At 53.9% G+C, this 20,703-nt stretch overlaps 8 protein-coding genes across 8 annotated transcripts; 3 read left to right on the top strand and 5 right to left on the bottom strand.

Annotated features, from left to right (window-relative positions):
* Nucleotides 1-1,349: 1,349 nt before the first annotated feature.
* On the bottom strand, nt 1,350-2,339 carry J4E88_002709 (uncharacterized protein; the record flags this gene model as incomplete). The annotated part of the gene is made up of 1 exon (XM_049396367.1): nt 1,350-2,339. One exon carries the CDS (start codon nt 2,337-2,339, stop codon nt 1,350-1,352), a length of 990 nt encoding a protein of 329 aa, XP_049257715.1.
* Nucleotides 2,340-2,938: 599 nt separating this feature from the next.
* J4E88_002708 (uncharacterized protein) lies at nt 2,939-4,289 on the top strand (the record flags this gene model as incomplete). Its single annotated transcript, XM_049396366.1, has 2 exons — nt 2,939-4,212; nt 4,265-4,289. The coding sequence occupies 2 exons, from the start codon at nt 2,939-2,941 to the stop codon at nt 4,287-4,289; spliced, it is 1,299 nt and encodes a 432-aa protein (XP_049257714.1).
* A 676-nt stretch (nt 4,290-4,965) lies between these two features.
* J4E88_002707 (uncharacterized protein) lies at nt 4,966-5,876 on the bottom strand (the record flags this gene model as incomplete). The annotated part of the gene is made up of 2 exons (XM_049396365.1): nt 4,966-5,267; nt 5,351-5,876. 2 exons carry the CDS (start codon nt 5,874-5,876, stop codon nt 4,966-4,968), a joined length of 828 nt encoding a protein of 275 aa, XP_049257713.1.
* A 917-nt stretch (nt 5,877-6,793) lies between these two features.
* J4E88_002706 (uncharacterized protein) lies at nt 6,794-8,047 on the top strand (the record flags this gene model as incomplete). Its single annotated transcript, XM_049396364.1, has 1 exon — nt 6,794-8,047. The coding sequence occupies one exon, from the start codon at nt 6,794-6,796 to the stop codon at nt 8,045-8,047; it is 1,254 nt and encodes a 417-aa protein (XP_049257712.1).
* A 319-nt stretch (nt 8,048-8,366) lies between these two features.
* J4E88_002705 (uncharacterized protein) lies at nt 8,367-9,905 on the bottom strand (the record flags this gene model as incomplete). Its single annotated transcript, XM_049396363.1, has 5 exons — nt 8,367-8,695; nt 8,772-9,222; nt 9,348-9,389; nt 9,470-9,555; nt 9,605-9,905. 5 exons carry the CDS (start codon nt 9,903-9,905, stop codon nt 8,367-8,369), a joined length of 1,209 nt encoding a protein of 402 aa, XP_049257711.1.
* Nucleotides 9,906-11,312: 1,407 nt separating this feature from the next.
* J4E88_002704 (uncharacterized protein) lies at nt 11,313-13,655 on the bottom strand (the record flags this gene model as incomplete). The annotated part of the gene is made up of 8 exons (XM_049396362.1): nt 11,313-11,599; nt 11,651-11,858; nt 11,894-11,933; nt 11,990-12,617; nt 12,666-12,837; nt 12,905-13,076; nt 13,134-13,484; nt 13,606-13,655. The coding sequence occupies 8 exons, from the start codon at nt 13,653-13,655 to the stop codon at nt 11,313-11,315; spliced, it is 1,908 nt and encodes a 635-aa protein (XP_049257710.1).
* Nucleotides 13,656-14,331: 676 nt separating this feature from the next.
* Nucleotides 14,332-15,785, bottom strand: HOG1 (MAPK protein hog1; the record flags this gene model as incomplete). Its single annotated transcript, XM_049396361.1, has 9 exons — nt 14,332-14,398; nt 14,447-14,630; nt 14,678-14,756; nt 14,805-15,161; nt 15,211-15,310; nt 15,359-15,402; nt 15,452-15,581; nt 15,632-15,679; nt 15,730-15,785. 9 exons carry the CDS (start codon nt 15,783-15,785, stop codon nt 14,332-14,334), a joined length of 1,065 nt encoding a protein of 354 aa, XP_049257709.1.
* Nucleotides 15,786-18,536: 2,751 nt separating this feature from the next.
* On the top strand, nt 18,537-19,849 carry GNA3 (G protein alpha subunit; the record flags this gene model as incomplete). Its single annotated transcript, XM_049396360.1, has 6 exons — nt 18,537-18,660; nt 18,713-19,058; nt 19,103-19,231; nt 19,284-19,413; nt 19,463-19,701; nt 19,750-19,849. The coding sequence occupies 6 exons, from the start codon at nt 18,537-18,539 to the stop codon at nt 19,847-19,849; spliced, it is 1,068 nt and encodes a 355-aa protein (XP_049257708.1).
* Nucleotides 19,850-20,703: the final 854 nt, after the last annotated feature.

Raw genomic sequence — 20,703 nt, 5'->3', positions numbered from 1 at the left:
CTACCTAGGTACCTAGGTATTTTCCTGTGATTTGGTCTCATTGGAGATCATGCCATATTACATTTATCATTAGGAGCTATCCAAAAAGGCCTTTTAGGTTGGCTCCCCACGCGATACTATCTTCGCTTGTCCATGGTGAACTCTACACTACCTAGGTACTGGTGGCAAATGATAGTGATGGTCACTCTAGGAACTTCAGCTACGAACTTAGAACTTCCACTGCGGAGAGATAAGTGTCTGCTCAGAATAGAACACTGGATCCACAATGGCAAAATAATAGACGTTGCTCGCGAATTCATCCCGGCTTTTTGATCGATGACGTATTGGTAGGATCATCAGATACAATCTTATATCAGAAGTTGAGATAGCAGTCTTGCTCCTTACCAACGTATCCTACGTCAGAACAACTGAACTAAAAGATCTAGCAATTAATCTTGAAAACAACTCCCCAAAATGCCCTCTCTAAACCTAACCCCCCTCACCTCCCTCCGCCTGTCAGCCCACTACATCCCCGCCCACTCCCTAATCCCCAACACAACCCCCCACAACCACCCCCTCTACATCTACCACTCCGCCTTCCCTTCCTCCACCCCACCCTCAACCCTCGAATCCCACCTCCTTGCCAACAACCTCACTCCCCAGTGGCGCTACACAATGTACACCACAACGCACTACCACAGCACCACCCACGAAGTCCTCTGCATCTTCCACGGCCGAGCGCTATTACTCTTCGGCGGGAAATCCAATCCAGGGCGGGTGGAAACAGAGGTGAAAGCTGGGGACGCGGTGGTTGTGCCGGCGGGGGTGGGGCATAGGTTGGTGGAGGATAAGGAGGGTGGGTTTATGATGGTGGGGAGTTATCCAGAGGGGTGTGGGTGGGATATGTGTTATGGGAAGGAGGGGGAGGAGGGGATGGCGGAGAAGGTGAAGGGCGTGGGGTGGTTGGAGAGGGATCCGTTGTATGGGGTGGGAGGGCCGGTGACGTGGGGGAGGGAGAGGCTGGAGAGGTTTTGTAGGGGGGAGAGGAGTGAGTTGTGAGAGATTAGAAGGTGCTTGGATGATGACAAGTCGCTCCGTGAGCTCAGAATGACGGATGATGATGTAGCCTGGAGGCCTTTGGTGTCTTGTCGAGAGACTTCTTGTGGCGGCTGATGTAACAAAAGCCTCCCGGCTACCACTTCACCAGTCTGTCAACGAAGAGATTGATCTTATATCGTTATGTTCGTAAAGCATCCAATCATACAGATGCTGACACTCTATGTGGTATAGTACATACATAGCCTCCAACGCCCATGCTGTTTATGAATCTTGAACCATGATATCGTACTTCGCTGGGACATGAAATGGGATCATGACTTGGCAGCTCGTTTCGCCTCCTTCTTGCCCTCTTCAGCGACATCTTCAGCTTTGTCGTGTATTTTCTCCAGGATCTCCTCATGCAATGCGTCTTTTGCCCTTGTGCCGTTACCCCCAGCAGCCTTCTCTTGCTCCAGCTTCTCCTCCATCCTCTTCTCCTTCGACTTGATGGCGTTCTCGACCTGCTCGACAGCACGCTCAATCTCAACCTCCATGTCGGGCAGGTCGAATTGCTCGGCGATGAGTTTTCCGTTCCACCGTTGCAGGACCATGACGTCTTCGGTCTCGTTGTTGGTCTGCTGGTGCACGACATTGGCGACCTGCTGGGCCTGTTGTGGGGTTGGGTCGGGAGCAGCACGCGAGAGTGCGCGGGTTGGGTACATGAGTCCGGCTGTGTAGACTTGGTCGAGCGTGCCCGATGGCGCAGGGGTAGGGAGGTTGTGCTTGAGGAGGAATTCGAGGTGCTTGGAGCCGCTGAAGGCCTTCCAGTGACTCCATGCTCGGTAGAGGACGTAGAAGAAGGGCAGGTTGGGAATGACGGGGACGAGCATGAAGGGCGCGGTGAAGGGCATGATGACGACGCTCCAGATCAGTTTGGTCCGGTGCATGTTCTGCCTCTCTTTTGCCAGCTTCTCCAGCAGCCCCGACACTCTCTCTTGCGGCAGGTACTTTCCAGGGAACAGGACCTCATATTTTGCCTTGCCGTCTACAATGTCCTGTCTCCGCTTCGCCGTGAGGGCGGGTATGGTCTTGAGCCCCCATTCCTCGTAGGGTATGCGCTTCAGGGCGTGGTTGCCGTAGAAGGTGACTTTCTTCTTCCAGTCCCAGATGGCCTTTTCGTCTTTCTCCCAGGCGACCCACGTCTCATTGGCCTTTATGGTGATCTTGTCATAGTAGGAGCGGTCCTTGGGGGCCTTTTCGTGCAGCTTCTCGCAGTAGATGAGGGAGCGACGCGTGGATATGGGCAGCAGGAAGAGACGCATCGTGGGGTCGTAGGAGGAGGACCGTGGGGTCGTGGGGCAGAGGGCCTTGGTGGTTAGGTAAGCGCAATGCTGCGCGTATTTAATCGCGATTTAACAAACTCTCGCGGCAGGTGTGCGAGACATGACGCAGGTCGAGTCGCGTAGAGACCAAGGCACCGAAATCGCTAGCTGGGTGTCGTGTCGTCGGAATTTGACGACGGGCTACTGCGGACCCATGACCTCACCCCAGGCTGTTTTCCTGGCTAAGCATGCTGCCAGCGCGCAATCCCTGTTTCCCTGATCGACGAACAAGCAATCTCCCCTACGACGCCAACACGCGCACGCACCCAACACTCCACCACCCCCAGGCGCACCACCAAACTCTAACCATCTCGTCGTTCGCTGTTTCCTTGTCTTGTTTACCCGCACTGTTGCACTGCGCCCCGTCACTTCCTAAGCCGGACATGGTGTCGTTGCGACTTGTCTACTTTGCTCCCACGTAATCTCCCCCGGTGCTGATTCACTGCCAAGCCCTCAAAGCTTGCTGCGTGCAGGCAGGCGCGACACACCGGCTGGTGCTTGGTGGTGCGACGAGGAAGCCCCTCACATCTCCCCAGAGAATGACCAGCACGCCCATGGTTGAGCCCCGAAAGAGCGACCCGGGCCATGGTACCACCAGCAGCAGCAATGGGCACCTCCGCCCCGACGCCGCCGCCCAGGGGAGCAGCCAGACCTCGCAGGCCTCGACGCTGAACTCGTCCCACTCCAACGGCCACCGCCTGCTGCCCTCGCCCATTCCGCCCCCGACCGCCTCGTCCCTCACCTCGACCCAGCGCCCCCAGTCGCGAGTCAGCGCCGTCTCCGGCAACTCCAAGGACAGTCACGACGGCCTGCCCCCCGTCCGCAAGAGCCACTCGCAGTCGATATCCAGCACTCCTCGCACGCTGGCGTCCTCTAATCGGAGCATAACCGCGAGCGCGGAGAACAGGGAGAGGCAGCGTGCCGTCCGCTCACTACCGCCCTGGGTCCAGTCCGCCGACGACGAAGACGAGAATGTCGACGCCTCCTCACTCCTCCTACCACGCACGCCCACCAACGTCCGCCATGCCAACCACAACTTCTGCCCGACGCCCAAGTCCAGCGTGCCAGGCCGCAAGTTCGACCATGCTCGCGAGGGCGCCCCCGTGACCCTCTCGACGCCCGTCAGTGACAGCGCACCCAAGTGGAAGCAGTTCACCCAGGCCTCCAACCACGACCGCCCCATCTCCTCGCGCGGCCAGATCGTCGACGATGACTGGCTCAAGGAGAACATGCCCGATCTCGAGCAGAAGTGGGAGCCCATCGACAACGGCCTCGGCGACGAGCACATCAAGGGCTTCTGGCTCTTCACCTCGGAGAAGAGGAAGCGCCGCCTGATGCGCTTCCACAACACCATCATGAACCACCCCATGGTTCCCGCCTTGGTCCGCGCCATTGTCCTCGTCTTCTCCATCCTCGCCCTCTCCCTCGCCTGCTCCATCTACCGCCACTCGGACAACAACGGCTGCAGCAACAACTCGTCTACCTGGATGGCCATACTCGTCGACATCGTAGCCGTCCTATACACCATCTACATCACCTACGACGAATACACATCTAAGCCCCTCGGCCTACGCTCGCCCAATGCCAAAATGTCGCTGATTTTCCTCGATCTGGCCTTTATCGTCTTCGAGTCGGCGAACCTTAGTTTGGCTTTCCAGGCCCTGACGGATGACAAATGGGCATGCGTTGAATCAGACCGGACAAATGCGTGTCCGTATCGGCAGAGCATTTGTGAGAGGCAAAAGGGCTTGACAGCGACACTTTTGATTGCGCTGCTTGCATGGATTGCCACTTTCTCCATCAGCACTCTGAGGTAAGTCTTCCTCGACGACGACATGACCGTGTTCTTTACTAACCCACCACAGGTTGATCCACCGTGTAGCGAGGTAGTGCCTCAAACACCTCATACATTCTCCCACACTCCCTCGGCCCTTCCACCACGCCACCTATATCCCCACACTACGTTCCGACCCTTCAGCTTGACTGATCCACCTTTTGCATAGTACCAAGGAGCACGACCACCTCTTACACATGTCGGCCTTTTCCCCCCGGCGGCGATACCCTCTCCATTCGCACTCTCTCCGTTTTCCTAGTCGACTCCGTTCTCGCACCCCCTCCGTTCGGTCCTTTTACTCTTGAAAGCTATGCATAGCTGCGGCGTTTTGGGTCTCCTTGTCCTTGCATTTTCCCTCAATCGACGATTTCCCCAAACCAGTTGTTCTTCTCTTTTTTTTTCTTATACACTTTGGGGCTTTCTTCGTGTGTCACTTTTACGTTGACTGGGTGTACATAGGGTGTTGTTTTGAGGACTTGGGACGGCCTAGAGGCAATAGCATAGTACAGAGTGATTAGTATAATCCACAAAATCAATGAAACAGGTCAAACACTCATCCCATGAAGAATGTATGTTCCCCACCAGATCGTAGTCCCCATATTCCCAACGCTACTTCTTTCTTCACGACGATGGATGCATGAATACAATGCCAGTCCAAGCAAGATGCACGAAATGTCCAGAACCGAGTCGACCAACCCCGTCCATTCGCCCATAACTCCACTTCACGGCACCTCACATACAGCTAAATCCCCCATCAACCGGCAGCCCAATCCCAGTAACCCACGCCGCATCCTCACTAGCCAAGAAGACCGCCGCCCTCGCAATATCCTGCGGCGTACCCAGCCCGCCAAACGGATGTCTCGTCTCGACCTCTTTCTTCGAATCTGCGGCTTCGGGTGTAAGTAGCGAGGAGATGAAGGCCGTAGCTGTATAACCCGGACAGAGTGCGTTGACATGGATACGGTAGGGCGCGCAGTCCAACGCAGCAGCCTTTGTGAGACCCATGACGGCGTGTTTGGAGGCCGCGTAGCCCGCTAGTAGAATGTCAGTTTTCCAATTTCTCAAAGACTCAACATCGCGTGTTCAACAAGAACGAAAATAGAACGAAAGAACTTACAAATCCCCGACGTCCCCCTCAACCCATAAACACTACTCAAATTAACAATCCAGCCTCTATCCCCCCTCTCCCCCGGTTCCTGCCCCACCATCTGCCTACTCGCATACTTCGTGCCCAAGAAAACACCCTTGATATTAACATCGACCGTCCGCTCAAAAGCCGCTTCTTCGTATTCCCACACCGGCCGACTGCCATGCTCACCCGTCTCCACGCTAATACCCGCGTTGTTAACCATAATGTCGATTCTGCCGTACTCTTGCACTGCGGTCTGGATCAGGGCTTGGATGTCGGTCGAGGAGGTGGTGTCGCATTTTACGAAGAGGGCTTTTGCGCCGAGGGCGTGGGCGGCGGCGACGGTGGTGCTGCTGGGGGAGGTGTCTGTGGCGTATTCTGAACGCGGCGTTTCGGTGATGTCGGAGCAGATTAGGGAGGCGCCTTCTGAGGCGAAGGCTAGGGCTGTGGCGCGGCCGATGCCTGAGGAGGAGCCGGTTATTACGGCGATTTTGTTTTGTAGGCGGGGTGGCATCGTGGGGAGTGTAGTGGTGGATTTGTTTGAGGTTGGGGTGAGGGTAGTGGGTGACGACAGTTTTGGTTATCTGTGTTGGCTGTGGGACAGCCGGTGTATTGTAGGAAGAGGAAGAGACTTGAAGTGGAAACGAAGAAGAAGAGAAAGAAGAATAATGACAAGTAGAAGTAAAGTCGAAGTGATAGTAAGACAAGTACATATACTAGACTGCCCAAGTCACCATCAAGCGAACGGGCGTATCTAGTGAGGGGTTAACTAATGCGGAGAAAGTACATCCTCGGCCATTGAATAAGATCAGGCAGACAAGCTGCTCGCAATCCCTTCACGGGTGGGTCTCGATGGCATTTGATTGAGGTGAGACACCTGATTCAGCCTCGATCGTAGTCCAGGGCGTAAAGTGACAGCTCAATACATTTCGCGTCTAAGTCGCGTACGAGGTAGCGCGGAATGTGGCGTTTGCTATTGGGCTGACAGCTCCATGTAAAAAGTGGATTCTCGTCTGCCTGATGGACCCAGGAAGACGGCTCTTTGTACTATGCATGTGCGCATGCGCATGTATCCGTAAGTAGCAAATGGTATGAGGTTGGCTCTTCCGAGGTTTCGCCAGTACTGGTAGTTGCCGAGGTCCTAGACTGGGGTAGGCAAGCTGAATACGACTCAGGACAGGTCAGAGGACTAGATTAAGTGCTGTAAGGGATCATACTAGCGGGTTATATGGCATTGTAGAGCTGTCGGAAGCTGGCATGCAGCAATTGATGGTGGGGTCGTGGGGTAATCCGGAAAGCGCGTTGCCCGACAGGGATCACCCGAGTAGCCTCACATGCACGTCATAATGTAGATTTGCTTCATGCGACGACACAGAGTATTCCAATTCTCTACACATTTTGATCCAGAAGTTCTTCTGTCATCGACACAAGATGTCAACACAATCCAACAAGGACGAGCCCTTCCCATGGCACCTCGGAGTCTACGACGCACACTGCCACCCCACAGACACCATGTCGAGCATCGAAACCATCCAAAACATGAAAGCGCGCATCCTCACCGTAATGGCAACCAGAGCGGAAGACCAAGAACTCGTCTTAGCCACCGCAAATAAGCACAGCATCCGATCGGCCAACCCATCCCAATGGACAAAAGAAGAATGCATCGTCCCCTGCTTCGGCTGGCATCCTTGGTTCTCGTATCAAATGTACATCCCCGAGCCCGACTCCAAAGGCGAAGATGAACAACAAGACCAAGGTCCCCTAACCGGCCAAGCAAAAATCTCCCACTACCAATCCGTCCTACAACCCCACCGCGCAGACCCCAGCCCAGAAGACCTCCAAACCTACGCCTCCCTCCCCGACCCAACACCCTTCTCCTCCTTCCTCGCCCTCACACGCCAACACCTCCTCCAGCACCCCTTCGCGCTAATCGGCGAAATCGGACTCGACCGCTCCTTCCGCATCCCAGAGTCCTGGACCGGCAACCCCGATCTGTGGGCAAAGCGCAACAGTAATCTCACGCCTGGAGGCCGCGAAGGAAGGCGGCTGACGCCTTTCCGCTGTAGTCCTGCGCACCAGAAGGTTGTTTTTAGAAAACAGCTTGATCTTGCGGCGGAGATGGGCAGGGCGGTTAGTGTGCATGGGGTGCAGGCTCATGGGCTGGTGTTGGAGGTGCTGGCTGAGACGTGGAGGGGGTGCGAGAGGCTGGTTTTGAGTAAGAGGGAGAGGAAGAAGAGGGGGAGGGATCATCCGGGTGCGGAGGCGGCGCTGGAGGCTGATGAGGTGGGTGATGGCGATGATGGTGCTGCTGCTGCAAAAGACGACAGCCCAAAACCGTACCCGCCGCGCATATGTCTACATTCATATTCTGGTTCGCCCTCAAATTTTGCGCAGTATCTGCGCCCTGAGATTCCTTGTAAGATCTTTGCTTCGTTTAGTACGGCGATTAACCTGTCGGATGTACTCGACGAGGAGGAAACGCCGCAGGCTTTTCAGGATATTATTAAGATGGTACCGGATGATATGTTGTTGGTGGAGAGTGATTTGCATACTGCGGGGGATGAGATGGATAGGAGGTTGGAAGATATCATACGGAGAATATGTGGGATCAAAGGATGGGGGTTGGAGGAGGGTGTGAAGAGGCTGGGGAGCAATTGGAAGGCCTTTGTTTTCGGTGAGGGCTGATGTGCTTCAATACATTTTTGAAGGTCGCGGAAATTTTCATATGGAGGCCAGGAGGTATTCGATGAGATCTGCGGTCGCGCAGAGTGAGGTCAAGAGGTATTGAAATACACCTGGCCTGTATATCAGGGTTGTGTACAAACTGCCTTGATGTGATGTAGGCATCATAAATCACTCAGATTTCAGATATTTTGGGCAAATTTCATCGTATTATGCCATCCTGACCAGCTATCAGGTAGATGCAGCAGTCATGTCCGTGTCATCTCAAACCATCTCAAACCATTACACCCCAGTTACCAGTAGTACCCATATCCGTCTCAAATCAGTCCAACTCCTTATGCATCTCGAAGACCTGAGCCTGAGTGCCAGACAACGCCATGGCAGCGAACAGATCCTCCTCGAAACCCGCCTGGGGGCCAGCATCGTCCTCCTCCATCTCTTCACCGTACTCGTCTATCCACATCGTGACACGCTTGTGTACCTCGTCGTACTTCCAACCACCATAGTATATCTCGTTGACTGGAGTCCATGGATGGTACGACGACATCTTCGACAACGCCTCCGGGCCGGCCCAACCAGGGATGTGCTCGCCGGGGTACAGCTTGCGAACCTGAATCGTCTTCAAGTTGGGCAGCTTGGCGAGTACAAGGCCTGTTCAGAATTTAGCTGTATTGCTCTTGCGTAGTCCGGGTACACTTTGTAGCATTTTAGACGGGGAGAGACTTACTGAGCATGGTACGGTATGCACCAGTGTGACAGAATGACTCGTTGGCCCGGCTCCAGTGTTTGTGCTCATCGTTGGCGAACTCCAAGATCTCTTCATCCTCATACAACTGGTCTTCGGTTGGCTCTGGCATGCCGGGGAACTTGAGAATGTGGAGATTTTCCCAAGCGTAGTTGTAGCCGAGCTCCGGGGTTGTCGGTCCCTCGCCAACCAAGGTGATTGTTCGAACCGTCCCAGGATACGCACCATCCAACCCAAGCCCAACCAAGAACGCTGAAACGCTTGCAAACGTAGGAAAGATAACGATGTTCTCAGTAACAAAAATCTTCTTACCGTATGGGAATGCCACAGCCTCCTTCATGCGCTTGTTGACAAGACGCATCTCGTTGAGGTCCGTGACGCTGAGATGAATACCGATCTCGCCAAACACCTCAAAGGGGAGGCTCAAGACACCCTAAATTCGTGGTGAATTCATATTCATCGGAAAAACGAGGGAGGATACGAATGGATGAACGAGAAAAGAGAAATGAAGATGGTAGGAGAAGGAAAAGAAGATGAAGAAAGAACTGATGAACTTACTTCGGTGGCGGTGGTAGCGGCAGCGTCAGCGGTATTGGCGGCCTTTTCATTATTAGAGGGGAGCAACATGGTAGCAAGCCAAGTGCAAGGGTTGATGCCGAGATCTGTACATGTCAGCATACGTCGGGGGCATCTGAGATGTAAGAGATCTGACGATCAATGGACAATCCGTGCTTCTTGAGTTCCTCCCCGAAACTCTCAACGAAAGCTGAAGCTGTTAGCATAACCTGAAACTGTTGAATTTGGCTTGGACTTACCTTTGAGTTGGCTAGTGAAGAGCGCTGCTGCGGCCTCTTTGGCCTTCCTAGCGATGATGGCTTCGACTCGGGCGGCCTGCGCAGCTTTACCGGCGTCGAGTTGTGCGTTGTGCGCAACTCTAGCAGTATCGGCAATGGCTTTGACGGCTAATGCCAGGGCACCAATTTCGAAAGCAGATGCAGCAGCATTAGGGAGGTTAGGATCCTGAGTGCTGGGAATCTGGACTGTCGACGCTACGTCGTTGTTCTCGGAGGCGGATGGCGCATCGCCCCCGAACAGAGAGGTTGTTGTGCCGGACATCGTAAGGTCAAGTATCTCAAAGTATGGGTAGAAGCAAGGAAGATGGAAGCTGTCAAAGGCAAAGCTTTGATCAAAGTAGACGAAATGTCAACTCAAGAGTGGGGTGGGGTGAGGAGGTAGAGGGAGACGCGGGGAGCAAGCCTTTATATAGCAGAGATTTAAGCAGCTTAAGCTCGGGCCCAAGGCGCGTCTCGCGTGCTCCAGGCAGCTTTGTTGACAACGGTGAACGTGAGAGGCGTTTATCAAAACAAGAGACGCGTGGTGAGGAGCGGGAGCGCGGGCGGTGAACACAGTCCAGAGGCCGAATCGGGGTTCACCGGGAGCGAGAGGACGGGTATGTTGGCAAGCGAGAACATCAAAAGTGTCGCAGAACGTATCGGTAGCTGTTTACGTTTGGATGCGATGCCGGCGTTGCCCAAACACCCGGCGGCGTTGCCATGGTTTTGGAGGGAAGTGAGATGGTGAGTAGTATGAATGCTTGTGCCAATTGCGACACGACTGTGGCAGGAAAAGGTTGCATCGAGTACTGCACTTGCACTTGAGTGCATCGCGATCTTGCTTCGTAGCCGCCATGGCCTGGATGGTCGAAGTGGCCACCGAAGCCGGAGCAAGAACAAACGCACACACCGCATGTCCTCAATGAGCATCCTCAGTATGCAAGCCAGTGATACGGCGCACATGAGTAGAACGCTTGGACATGGACAGTCAAGTGGATTAGTCTAATTCGCCAGGCCTGGCCACATCCTGCTGGTATGGAACAATCTCCGCTCCGGAGCCTGCAAAGCACAACACTCCATGAAGAAAGACGGGAGAAAAGGAAGACGCAATGCAAGGTAACTAGGATGCGATAAGAATGAAATGAGAAGAATGCACCTACCTTTAAGGACCGCCATACTGTATCAAACTGCATGTTAGTCTTCAGTACAACTTCCGTGCCCGAAAGATCAATAGCATTATAAGTTCTTGTTCGAGTAAGACGAGCATGGCTAAGCGACTGACGAGACAAGAGAGAGGATTTGGCAATATCATGAGGGGCGATTACTATCGCAGCGACAGATTCGAAGTTGGAGGAGAAGGAAGAGTGGTGACAATCGGACGTCTGACGAGGCACGAGATGGCCAAGACGCTAATGACTAAACTGCCCTTCTCCACCAACAATGAGCACGTACGATAGATACACGGCTAATGCATCTGCTTTCTTACACATTAGATGCCTATGGATATAGTGAACGATGTAAACAGAGTCTCAAGATCCAAGGACTAGCCAATCCGTTCAGATACACACCAGAACAAGCGAGATACCATATATTTACTTCGCCGAAACGAACGCTATAGATCGCTGCATCAAATTGCCGCTCTTATAACTGTGCAAACACTAGTATCACCTGTGCCTTAGTCGTTACTCTTTCATTCCTTCCCAACACCCTCCTTACCGTTCTCTGCGTCTGCATCAAAGAACAAGCTTCTCCTCTTGACATCCGGCGGCGGCGGACTAGCCGGGGTATCACCAACAACCGCCTCCTTGTCTCTCTTGAAGTCTTCCGCTCTCTTGAGATCACCCGGCGGAGGCGAAGATACGGGTGTCTTTGTGCCCCATCCCTTCCTCTTCTCGCTCGCCCAGGTGCCCCAGCTGGAGAAGTATGCGCCCGCGCTGGCTTTTGCGTTCGTGAGGTCGGGGGCTTGAGGTGCTTTCCCTATTTGGTCATTAGCATTGGTGTGCGTGCAAAGCGAGTTGTCTTACTTACACTTCTTTGCATCATCGATGGGCCTCCCTTCTTTCTCAGCCTGTAGTCGCGCTTCCTCGGCTCTCTTCCTCTGTGCCTCGCGCATGCCTTCCATCTCCGCCCACAGGCGGTTGTATGCAGAGCTGACCTTCTGTTGGCCCACTGCAAGCTGTTTTCCCAAGACCTCCCGAGACTTTTCTAATCGTTCGTCGAGATGCATTTCTGCTACCTGCCTAATCGCCAAGCGAGCATCAGCACACATACGCCAAGAGATACGGCTTGGAAGGTTGTGTTGGAGAACAGACTAAGTGAGTGCTTTAGTCGGGCTGGTGGGGATATGGAAAGAATGCAGAAACGTACTGTGCTAGTCGGCGTTGAACGTCTTCCATTGAGAGACCGCCAGAGCAGGGGTGTTTGGGATCAACGATGTCGAAAAGGTGAGAATCGGTAAACTTATTCCAGATGCGGAAGTTCTCAGTCTGCATCCAGGCGTGTACCCACTCATTTGAGAACTCGCTCGCTGGGTCTCCTTCTACTTCAGAAATCAAGTTCTCCTTGTGTGCGTTCTTTTCCATGTAAAGCTTGTACTTGACGGAGCTGAGCATTGCGAGCAGGTACTCTTCGAATTGCATGCGAATGAACTCCTCGCTGCCGGCGTATCCGTGATCCTTGGGCCGCGCTGGATCTGCCTCATCCCAGGTATCGTTGATCGTCTGTGTCAAGAAGTCCATCCATCTCCGGTCCGGCGTCGACAAGATCGATGCTTGTCGGAGTGCAGCTGAGGTGATGTTTACGGTGTGGTCATCGAGGTTGATGAGGATATCGCTGTATCGATCTCTTTGCTGAAGCAGCAGCGAGTTCGTAGAGCCGACGATGTAGGACTTGGTATCTTGGTCTGCAAGTATATCAAGCTGCTGAAGCGGTGTGTATGGTCCAAACAGCGAGCCTGTACCGAAGAGTTGGAGCGGGAGACCCATGTATGCCAACACTGAATCTTGTCAGTATATTGCTTCTATTGGTGAGAACATGCACTGACAGGAAGCGCGCTCCGATGTCTTTAATGAAGTGGGCATGACACACTTTTCCTCACACGAATTGAACTTAGGGTCAGCAGCATCTTGTAGGTGGCGAATAAGGCCGGGTATCAGTGAAATAAGAGCAAATTGCATCATGCATAATCGTTCGCAATGGGAGCCGAAGAAGAGGACCTGCATTTCGTCAGTAACCTTGTATGCTCGTGCCACACTATGTCGGCTTCAAGAGGTTGAAACATACCTTCGGTTGAAGTAGCGCGCATTTGAAAAGAACCAAAGTCTGCCATTTGAACTCGTGGATTAACTCGCGCAGAGAAATACCGAAGTAATGGTCCTGCTGCCCCTCCTGATTCTTAAGCAGTTGGGGTAGACTTTCCGTAAAGCGCTCCAATATCTCGATATCGGTGAAGTCTCTGAAGAATTGTGAGTTCCACGTCATCCTCGACTTGCACTATGAGAGCCTGACGTACTTCTGATTGAACCACAGCTGGGTGACAACGCCCAGCTGCGCTTTTATGGCCCCAAAGTGCTGTGGGCTATCGCTGATGACAACGACAGCCTTTTGCACCGTACTCCTTGTAACTTCAGCCGGCCGATCGATAAGCTTGCTTGCGTCGAGCTGTCGCGTACACGATATTCCGAAGAGTGAGGTAGCGGGTGAGGTCGGGGTCTGAGCGCGGCGGAGCGTAAAGTACGAGTAGTCTTCGGCAGAGGCATGCGCGCCATCGCTCAGGGCCATGAAGGGCAGCAGCGACCAGTCGTTGTCTACTGCTGGGTCGGTTCCCTCTTCTGCCCCGAGCCATGTTTCCACTTCTGGGCCTCTGCGTTGAATAGTCAGCGATTCATTCGCATCAGATAGCCACAAAGGTATCGTAAGTTGCCCAGTATCCTTCCTCCGTCTCTTTCTGTACTCACACCTCTACTGGTAAAGGAGAAGCTTACCGCGCATGGTGGAAGTCCACGACGCAGACAAGTGGGTTGAGAGTCGCCATTGTCGTGCGATAGAAGTGCTATCGCATAGCATTCAGTTTAAATACAAACAAATGTTGTAGGGCCATAGGGGCCAGGCTCGCGTCCTCGAGTCGTTGCGGACGCGCTCAGAGCGGTGACGAAACAGCGGTCCCTCAATCAGCCTTATGGCGCTAGTGGAAAGCCTCGGCGATCTCCACCCGTTCCCGGGTTTGGGAGTACGCCCGAGATCCTCCGCCACGGATACCAGAGAAGATCTGGAGGACTTTCTGATCTCCCCTTTACATCATGCAGTCTTTATCTTGAGTACCTGCGATGCCAGGCCCGTTAGCGACGAATGCTGTCATCGCATTGAAATACAATATAATCAGACATGTTCATGAGTCAAAGTGAAGAATAACGTATGTTTGATAATATGATTTCACATTCCTACCTAGGTCGACCATAGCCTTCAATTCCTCCATAACATTCCTTTCGTGTACCAGCCATGGCGATCCAAATGACAAAGACAAGCCCATGCCCCATCTACCGCGCACCTTCATGTCACATAGGTCCAACAGACGAGACCTTGGGAATCATTGGGAACAGCAACTCCGCCTGCGCCAGGCAGATGATACGTCGAGCCTCGGCAACTGCATACTTTGTTGTCGTGGAGACTGAAAATTGTTGTAGCTCGAGATTGGTAGACATTATGTGTATTTAGCTGCCGTTGTTCTCCTCCTGTGCCGCCGCATCTACGTTGTGGTAGTCCAGGATTTCAGAGTACCTGTGTTGTGTTAGCTCCGTTTACGTGATGCACTGGGAGTACACGTACATCATGATTTTCCAGGTGTCGACGGGTAGATCTGCGTCGTTGAACGACCAGTCGAACTTCTCCTCCGCGACTGGCTCATCAGTCGGGTCGTGGTATGGAGCGAGGTATGGGTGGGCAAGGGCCTGCTCCGCTCGCACACGCTTCTTCGGGTCAAAGACCAACATGTTCTCTAGGAGATCGACGGCTAGATAATGTCAGTCCACGCTCTCTTCATTGAAGCTGCAAACTGACCTTGAGGCTCGGCGTTCTTGAACTTGTTGGAGAGGGGTTGTCGTTCGCGCTTGGGAAGTGACTGGACGAATCGCAGTGTCTGCGGAAATCAGCAAAGTTGCTTCCAAGGTTTTGTGCATCTACTTACGTTTTCACTGCAAATGGTCTGGATCACATCGTCTGGGGGAGTACCCAGAAGCTCGGTGATGATGGAGAACTGGTTCACGTGGTCCTTGCCGGGGAAGAGCGGCTTGCCCTCGAGCATCTCAGCGAAGATGCAGCCCGCACTCCAGATATCAACCTCGACGTCGTACTTTTGCCATGTGAGCATGATCTCAGGCGCTCGGTAGTATCGGGTAGAGACGTAACCCGTCATCTGAGGGTCCTGTATACGGGCGAGACCGAAGTCGCAAATCTTGAGATCGCAGTTCTCGTTGACGAGGATGTTGCTGGGCTTCAAGTCGCGGTGCACGACACCAGCGGAGTGGACGTATTTCAGACCACGCTTTTCAGGTCAGCGCATTTTCTTGCATGGTTGGAATTTTGCCACCCACCAAAATCTGGTACAGGAAGTATTGGATGAACTGCTTCTCCAGCGGTCTGGAGGTGAGCAGGCGGTGGAGATCGGTTCCGAGGAGCTCGGTGACGAAGTAGCTGGGCAGATTAGTGCTTGCTCGGGTTGGCGGTGATGTGACTGCCTACATATCCTCGAGGGGAGAGATGAAGATGTCGCTCAGGCTGATGATCTGGAGAGTGTTAGAGTTTTCGCTGGGGACTGGCTGCTGCATTGCCCACATTCTCGTGTCGAAGATGCTTCAGAAGCTTCAGCTCGCGGTATGTCCGCTTCGACAGGACCGGAGTGCTGAAGGGCTTCATGATCTTCTTGATGGCCACCGCCTGGCTAGTAAGCTGGTCCTTGGCTGAGCTGCGCCGGAGTCAACAATCAATTCGAGTCTGGTGGTGTGGAGGTCGTACCAGACGAGACCAAAGGCGCCCATGCCCACGGGCTGCAGGTCGGTGTACCTGGTCGGTGTCAGTTGTGCCAGAAAACGCAATGTGGGGTATATCCGCACCTGCTGGTAATCTCGAAAGTGGTGCCAAAAATCTGGGCGCGTACGAATTCCGCCATGGTGAAGGAAGGTGATTATGATGATGCGACAGGCGCAAGGACGGGTCTGTGTCGAAAATTGGGGTGGTGGTGGTGGAAGAGGGCGAGTAGGAAGCCGTGGGGTAGTCGCGAATGCGTCGGGGCTCTAGTTGCACGTTGACGCTGCTAGATCAGGGCAGGTTCTATTGGGCTCGGTGGCTGGGTCCGGCAACGAAGGGCTTGCGCGACAACGGCTCCGAGGAATCCTTTTCGAAGGCTTCAGAGTTTGCACCAGGAATGTCGCGAGCGTCGACGGCTGGGACACGTTGGGGTTGCTGATTGCCGCTTGGAGACCAATGTTGACAGTAAGCGGGTCGGCGGAGAGGATTGAGGCACCGACGGGATGACCTCAGACTATGTGCAACACAAGGATGAGGCTCGAGGGCGTGGCGAGGATGCAGATCAGTGCGGAAAGGAAGAGGTGAAGGTAAGAAGACAACGAGGGGCAGGCACCAAATGCGATAGAGGGACACATGCACATGGCCCGCGCACAAGTGTCGCTCACACAGGTTTCGGCTTCTTCTGGTGACGTCACGATGGATTTTCGAGTTTTCCATTGCAGCCTGTGCTTCACACCTAGCGCAGGCCTTTACCGGGTTCTACTGGACACGCTGAAGATTGCAATGCGCCATCACCACGACATCTGCTGTCTCGTCCATGTACCCCACTACCGCCTCGAAGCTCTTTCCGTATTCACTCCCCTTCACCCCTCCTTTCACGTGGGAGGTGGCCCGTGCACTACGTTGGCTGCCCTGAACGGTGACATGCAGCTGTCTTACCTGCTCGTTCTGACACGGTACGGGCAGACATCATGTCTGGGCAGCTAGACCTTCCCTGGGTGTAGAACCTGCGCCGGGTCTCCCTGCTGATATCATATCTACCCATTACTGATCAAATCATGAGGAAGGTAGGCCATAATAAGAGACACGGCTTCGTTGAACAGCGCCGGGCTGCGCTATCGCATACGTCAACGCGTTGATACGCGGATGTCTTGATACGTCGATGCCGTGATGCCGCGGTGCCGTGGATGCAGGCCAGAACACAAACGTCTTTGAACTTTTCACTATCCACGGCGGTACCTGGCTCAAGGGCCGATTGCCAGCCCTCGTGGCATCCCTGATATGGCATTGCGTAATGCTTCGTTTGCGGCTCGCGCCGACCGTGTGTGAATGGTATGCTGCGGCTATCACGGAACAGGGTCACTACCACACGAAACGTGCAAGCGATTGCTGACATGTGGCCCTGGTGAATCTGTCTGTTTGACGTTCCCGAACAGACACAATGATAATGCACGACATCAAAACATGTCCCAGGTCCATTGTCCGCAAAGGTGGGAGCTGGTCAGCTTTCAGCTAGCGTCCTTCACAGCTAGCCAGTGACCAGTAACCAGAACCAGTGTGTGGCAGGAGGCTCGCATTCAACTTCAGTCAGGGCCATTTGATAAAAGTACCCGGCTTAAATTAGAAGCCTTTACATTGGGGGGACCAGCCCCACGGACATGTCTAACTTGAAAACGCCGTTGCATGTCATTCAGGTGGAGTTGGCGCTGGCTGGGCGACGAGGTAAACTCTATCGTGGAGGCGTTCCAGATTGAGACCCTCCAAGATTGGGGGCTGAGCTGATCGGGGCCGTGGGTCGATTGGACGGGGGAGACATCGTGAAGCCAACAGAGGTGTAGCACCGCAGAGTGCAGACTGCAGGTACTGTATATAGACGTTTGGAGGCACAGCTGCAGCGCGTAGTGCAGGGGCCGTTGTATCAAGGGGGCCGCCGTGAGGGCAGTGTTGGAAAGCCGCGGGTCGTAAGCCGAGCTCTTGAAGCACACGGCCAATCTGCCAATGATAGAGGCACGTCGGATCTGGCAGCCACGCTCCATGGCACGACGGCGTACCTAGGTAGCACACGGCCTCGAGCGTTGTTAGGGCACCAACACCTCCATTGCCTTGCATCGCAGCGCAGCGCATCCCCACTGCCAGCATCCGCCAGCACTATTGCATTCTGCCTCGCTTCAGCGCGTCCTGTTCCGCTGCTTGGCTCGTGCCATTTACCCTGATCGCTGCCCTAGCATCCACGATTGGATGAGGCTTAGCAGCATCGCGCCTGCTGCCATCATCGCCTTCACATCCATCACCCATCCGTGATTCACGCTCTGCGCTGCGAGAACAAGGGCCAACGCATCTGCATCACGCCTCTTGCCACGCGCACCTCCCGCAATCAATACCCCCAGGCCCTCCGTCGGCGCCGGGCGACGTTGTTGTTGGTTGCACCTTCTCCAGATCCCGCGCCTTCCTCATCAACTTACTGGGGAAGGCACCTCCGCACGAGCCACTGGCAGCCCTGGAGTCTCCGATCTAGCTCACCAAGACGACCCTACCAACCATACAACACCACCACCACCGTCGCATTCCAAACCCCAGCCCGTCCTCGCGCGCCAGCCCGACCCCGCTCCCATTGTTGCCGCCGTCCACGCTGGCGACGACGCTGCCGCGCCCGCTCACCTCGCGAGGCCCCCTTTGACGGAGCTGCGTGTCGGATTAAGCCGACCAAGCGTCACCACAGCTCCAGCAACGCGCCAGCCGTCACGCCGCCATCCGGACCAGAGCCTCGCTCGCATCACCGCACACATTCCACGCCGACGGTTCTGCGACGCGCTGAGCCTCGTGCTCCATCATTATCCCGCGCCCGACTCCCCCCCAACGCCCGCGGCCGCGAGCCGCACCACACGCCGGCATTATGGGCATCTGCATGAGCACCAACAACGACGATGTCGAGCAGAAGAAACGCAGCCAGGCCATTGACCGCAAGCTCGAGGAAGACTCGCGACGGTTACGGCGGGAATGCAAGATCCTGCTGTTGGGTGAGTAGCTCCAGCCTGTCTGCGTGCCAACGCAATCATTAACACCCTACAGGCTCCGGAGAGAGCGGAAAGTCGACCATCGTCAAGCAGATGAAGATCATACATCAGAACGGCTACACGCAGGAAGAGCTCGCCATGTACCGCCTGACCATATACAAAAACGTCATCGATTGCGCAAAAGCCCTCATTGGCGCCATGCGACAATTCGACGTTAGCCCCGAGAAGCCAGGCAACGCCCAACTCTGCGACTACCTGCTCGACTACACAGTCGACCCCGACCCTGAGAAGCCCCTCGATGTACGGGTAGGCCAGGCCATCACATCCATGTGGAGCGACCCATGCGTCGGCAAAGTCCTGGAGCACTCGAGCGAGTTCTACCTCATGGACTCTGCACCATAGTATGTTTGCGCATCATCTCCCCGTTTCTTACTAACGTTTGCAGCTTCTTCGATGAGGTAGAACGGATATCCGACCCCAATTATGTACCCATCGAATCCGACGTCCTACGAGCGCGTACCAAGACCACCGGTATATACGAAACACGATTTACGATGGGCCAGCTCAGCATACAGTATGTGCGCCCCTTCAAACCGTGCTGTGGTTGTCAGGCTAACATGAAACAGCATGTTCGACGTAGGGGGCCAACGGAGCGAGCGCAAGAAATGGATACACTGTTTCGAAAACGTCACATCAATCATCTTCTGCGTGGCATTGAGCGAATACGATCAAGTCCTGTTAGAAGAAAGCTCACAGGTATGTCATTACGTCGAGCTCCTTGACTCCCACTGACTCGTGCCTGCAGAACCGAATGATGGAGAGCTTAGTGCTCTTCGACTCGGTAGTCAATAGCCGGTGGTTCATGAGAACCAGTATTATCCTGTTCCTCAACAAGGTCGATCTGTTCAAAGCGAAGCTTGCGCGATCTCCACTTGGCAATTACTTTCCAGATTACTCTGGTGGGAATGATGTCAATCGCGCCGCCAAGTACCTGTTGTGGAGGTTCAACCAGGTCAACCGAGCACACTTGAACCTATACCCTCAGTAAGAGGCTTCCCCTCACGAACCCCTCACGCATGCTGACCTTATTAGCCTAACACAAGCCACCGATACATCCAACATCCGGCTCGTCTTTGCCGCTGTCAAGGAAACAATACTGCAGAATGCGCTAAAAGACTCCGGCATACTATGATCGTCTACGCAGCACCGACCCCAACTCTTGACGGCCACGCATACGAACTATGAGTGCTCCGACATGCTCAGCTTCCTCCTTCCGCCATACCCATACATTTACATAATACACGAGCCCTTTACGATCATTACTCCCGATCGTGCCATTCATGATGCACATCCTCGGTCACGAAACGGGAACTTTGGGAGATATCATTGCCTCTAGCTATCATACAAAGAGCGCAGCATTGGTGTTTTTGGCGTTTAAAGATTCCCTGGGACCTGCTCCTTCCTTCTTGTCTTGGATAATGGGCCTGTTTTCATCGGAACATAACTTCTCTCTGCGGGGTCGGATTTCTTCGATTGCTGAACCTTGGTTGCCCTTTTACCTCCCCCGAAATCTCGCTGTTCTTTTTCCCTTTTTCCCAATATGTCACTATGGACTGAGAGAGATAAGCCGGAGGAGAGAGAGGCCAGAGAGGAAAAAAAGTTGAATGCGCACCCCCATTCCGAATTCCCCTCCCCAGTCAGTACGGGGTTTCGCCCGCGAGGAGAGAGGACTTGTATGCTATATAGTCTCTCTTTTACGATATGCCTTTTATTTGTGTCTTATTCGATCACATCTTTTTTACTTATTCTCTGTCTCTCGCGTCATGGTCAAATAACGGAGGAGGAACTCTCGACAGTTTTATCGACTCATAACTACGACGGCCCTTGTGCGACGGTACGGTTTCTTCATGGCTCCCCCTGATATAGCGTTCGCGCAGATATAATGTACGCCACCATTTTCGAATACCAATACAGATGATATTGAAGTGCATATAACTAGTATGATCCACGATAGTTCGCAGTCTCGTGAATTGGTTCAAGTAACAA

Source organism: Alternaria novae-zelandiae, assembly GCF_023758075.1.
Source record: "Alternaria novae-zelandiae strain BMP 2774 chromosome Unknown scaffold_4, whole genome shotgun sequence".
Classification (NCBI taxonomy): domain Eukaryota; kingdom Fungi; phylum Ascomycota; class Dothideomycetes; order Pleosporales; family Pleosporaceae; genus Alternaria; species Alternaria novae-zelandiae.
The sequence above is the reverse complement of the archived record's forward strand: the minus strand, read 5'-3'. Positions and strand labels throughout refer to the sequence as shown.